This window comes from Limulus polyphemus, unplaced genomic scaffold (genome assembly GCF_000517525.1).
Source record: "Limulus polyphemus unplaced genomic scaffold, Limulus_polyphemus-2.1.2 Scaffold324, whole genome shotgun sequence".
Lineage (NCBI taxonomy): Eukaryota > Metazoa > Arthropoda > Merostomata > Xiphosura > Limulidae > Limulus > Limulus polyphemus.
The window spans coordinates 582252-585869 of NW_013665934.1; the positions used below are offsets into that span (position 1 = coordinate 582252).

Here is a 3618-nt window from a genome sequence, read left to right on the forward strand (position 1 = left end):
AGTGGCTTGGCGGTAAATCTGAAGACCAACCGAGTTTCGATACTTGGTTTGGGCACAGCTCAAACAGCCCATTGTGTAGCCTTGTACTTTACAACAAAGAAGCTATAATGAGTAACCTCCAAACTGTAAAATGTTCAATGGATAGTTTTAAATAATTTTGTTGAAACAAAACATTTACTTTACATATACAATATAAAACATGATAATCATTAACATAGATAGAAACGGGTACCCAACTTTATTTTTGTCTGGGAAATTGATAAAATATCAACTTGACAATCTGTGTCCCACAAAAAAAAAAAAAAAATCTGTATATTCCACCTCTGTACCAAGCTGTGCAGTTGTACAGGAAAGCACGTTTTACAGGGTATCATTTTTCTGTACAGAATTTGAAAAGAAACAACATACAAATAAGTATGTTGTTATAAGACGTATTATTTTGCTATAAAACCAAATTTTTTTTATCAAAAGAAACAGACAATACCATCTAGGACTAATTACTTCAAAAGCAAATTAATCTTTTATACGTCACAAAAAATCTTATCTGAGTTATCTTTTCCATGAACTTTTAAGAAAGAAAAAATAATAATAGCAAAAATCATTTTCTTTTTTTATACTTAAAGTAAAAAATAATCATTGTTTTTGTAGCTTTTAAACTAGCATTTTACATATTTCTAATGTATCAAAAAATACATCCCTTCTTTTAAAAACTTTCTGATAGTTTTTGATGTCTAAACTTTCTGATAGTTTTTGATGTCTAAACTTTCTGATAGTTTTTGATGTCTAAACTTTCTGATAGTTTTTGATGTCTAAACTTTCTGATAGTTTTTGATGTCTAAACTTTCTCATAGTTTTTTATGTCTAAACTTTCTGCTGGTTTTGATGTCTAAACTTTCTGATAGTTTTGATGTCTAAACTTTCTGATAGTTTTTGATGTCTAAACTTTCTGATAGTTTTTGATGTCTAAACTTTCTCATAGTTTTTGATGTCTAAGCTTTCTCATAGTTTTTGATGTCTAAGCTTTCTCATAGTTTTGATGTCTAAGCTTTCTCATAGTTTTTGATGTCTAAGCTTTCTCATAGTTTTGATGTCTAAGCTTTCTCATAGTTTTTGATGTCTAAACTTTCTCATAGTTTTGACTTCTAAACTCTCTGATAGTTTTTGATGTCTTAACTGCCGTTTTCCCCTTTAGTTACGATATCATTGGGAAAAGATATTTTTTTTTTCCTCTGAATGTAATTTTATTTAGCGGTGATTCCCATCGACCTCTATTTTAATACCACTTATTGAACTCAGAACCTTAACCCGATTTGTTTCAACGGGATACTGTTGTTTACTAGAGAATTTTGAATTTATTTTCATTAGTGGTTTTTGTGTATTTCGTTTTAAATTCCAAAAAAAAAAAAGTGTCGTGATTGAAGTGTCCCGAAAAGTGTCGTGTTTGAAGTGTCCCGAAAAGTGTTGTGATTGAAGTGTCCTGAAAAGTGTCGTGATTGAAGTGTTCCGAAAAGTGTCGTGGTTGAAGTGTCCCGAACTAAACTTTTGAAATGCTTCACGGTTCGAAAAGAATTTTCATCAATTTTAGACTCGAGACCTTTTTGTGTGTCTGACATCGTAATATAATAAAAACCACATCCTATACAACATGGTAATGCAGTATTTATTTTCTTATGAACCACCTCTAACAACAATTATAAAACTATTTCTTTTAATATGACAAAAAAACATTCGTTTTATTGTGTCTTATCATAAATAACGTGGTAAAGCTATATTATATATAGTGTGAGAAGATAATGCAGTGTTCTTTTTCTCATGCCTCACAGCTAATAATACAATAAAAGCACATTTCTGTAATATAGAAACATTAACGTTTCTTTTCTGATGTGTTAGCATTAATAATAGGATAGAAACACACCTTTTGTAACATAATAATGCGTTGTTCCTTTTTTCCTCTCATCGCTAAATATATAATAGTAGCACATATCCTACAGTATGATAATGGAATGTACTTTTTGCGTCTCACTGCTAATATCATAAAAACTATATCTTCTACCGTGTAGTAATGTAATATCCCTTGTCTTCATGTTCCTTTTCTTAAGTCTTACCGCTAATAATATAACAATACAATGTTCCCTTTTATGTCTAATAATATAACAATACACTGTTCCCTTTTATGTCTAATAATATAACAACAATGTTCCCTTTTATGTCTAATAATATAACAACAATGTTCCCTTTTATGTCTAATAATCCTATCGTCTGAAGTATGATAATGCAATGCCCATTTCCTTATGTGTCACTGCTAATAATATGATAAAAAGATAACTTCCATGAAAAAAGTATGGTTTCTGTATTTTCTGTTCCAAAGAGACGATAAATCAAAATATCGATTTCATGAAGTACAATAATTCTTTCAAACTGTAATTATTAGATGGTGTGATCCTCTTTACTGTAATTATTAGATGGTGTGATCCTAGTTACTGTAATTATTAGATGGTGTGATCCTCTTTACTGTAATTATTAGATGGTGTGATCCTCTTTACTGTAATTATTAGATGCTGTGATTCTCTTTACTGTAATTATTAGATGGTGTAATCCTCTTTACTGTAATTATTTGATGGTGTAATCCTCTTTACTGTAATTATTTGATGGTGTGATCCTCTTTACTGTAATTATTAGACGGTGTGATCACCTTTACTGTAATTATTAGATGGTGTGATCCTCTTTACTGTAATTATTTGATGGTGTGATCATCTTTACTGTAATCATTAGATGGTGTGATCCTCTTTACTGTAATTATTTGATGGTGTGATCCTCTTTACTGTAATTATTAGATGGTGTGATCCTCTTTACTGTAATTATTAGATGGTGTGATCCTCTTTACTGTAATTATTAGATGGTGTGATCCTCTTTACTGTAATTATTAGATGGTGTGATCCTCTCTCAGTTCTAAAATATTATTACTTTTTTATTCTACGGCATTTCCTCATTCAAATTTAATACTTACGTATTTATCGAAAACATGTGAAACCTATTGAATGATGACAGGGTGACGTGATTTGTTTAACCTTCAGAATTATTTATCTTCTTTCTTTTGTAAAGATGGCCTGACTGATTGCGCAGACAGCGAATGCTGTAACCACGAGGGGTGTAAAGACAACGTACTATGTATGTCATCTCCCGATCCTCTAGATATTCTCCTTAGAAAACAGCCACCAGCTGTCACTGCCTCATTTTATCAGAAAATGAAATTTTTAATAGATGAGGACAGTGTTCAGAACTATCCTCACAGAGACGAATTTTCCGAGAGGTAAGGATATCCAGTTGTTCGGTAATAGTTTTGGTTTTGATGTTTACAAGCAAAAATATGACATTTACATAAGTTTTAGTGCGATTTTTCATGTAAAACTTGATAATAAATAAAACAAATTATTACCCAATATTGTAATTTGACGAGGTTCTAACAATTTTACGAATTGGACTCAGTTTGAAAAAAAATTATCTAAATTGTGTTTTTGTTGGATATAAGAAAATTACCACAGCCTTCAAAAATTAGCCCCCCAGTAGCACAGCGGTATGTCTCCGGACTTACAACGCTAGAAACCGGGTTTCGATACC

General features: G+C 31.0%; 1 protein-coding gene across 1 annotated transcript in view; it reads left to right on the forward strand.

Moving 5' to 3' along the window:
- The window catches only part of LOC106457388 (teneurin-m-like), a 229851-nt gene that overhangs the window by 190923 nt on the left and 35310 nt on the right, over window positions 1-3618 (forward strand). The window contains exon 15 of the mRNA XM_022383293.1: window positions 3103-3310. Coding sequence (XP_022239001.1) covers window positions 3103-3310 — 208 coding nt within the window. The remainder of the gene's footprint in view (window positions 1-3102; window positions 3311-3618) is intronic.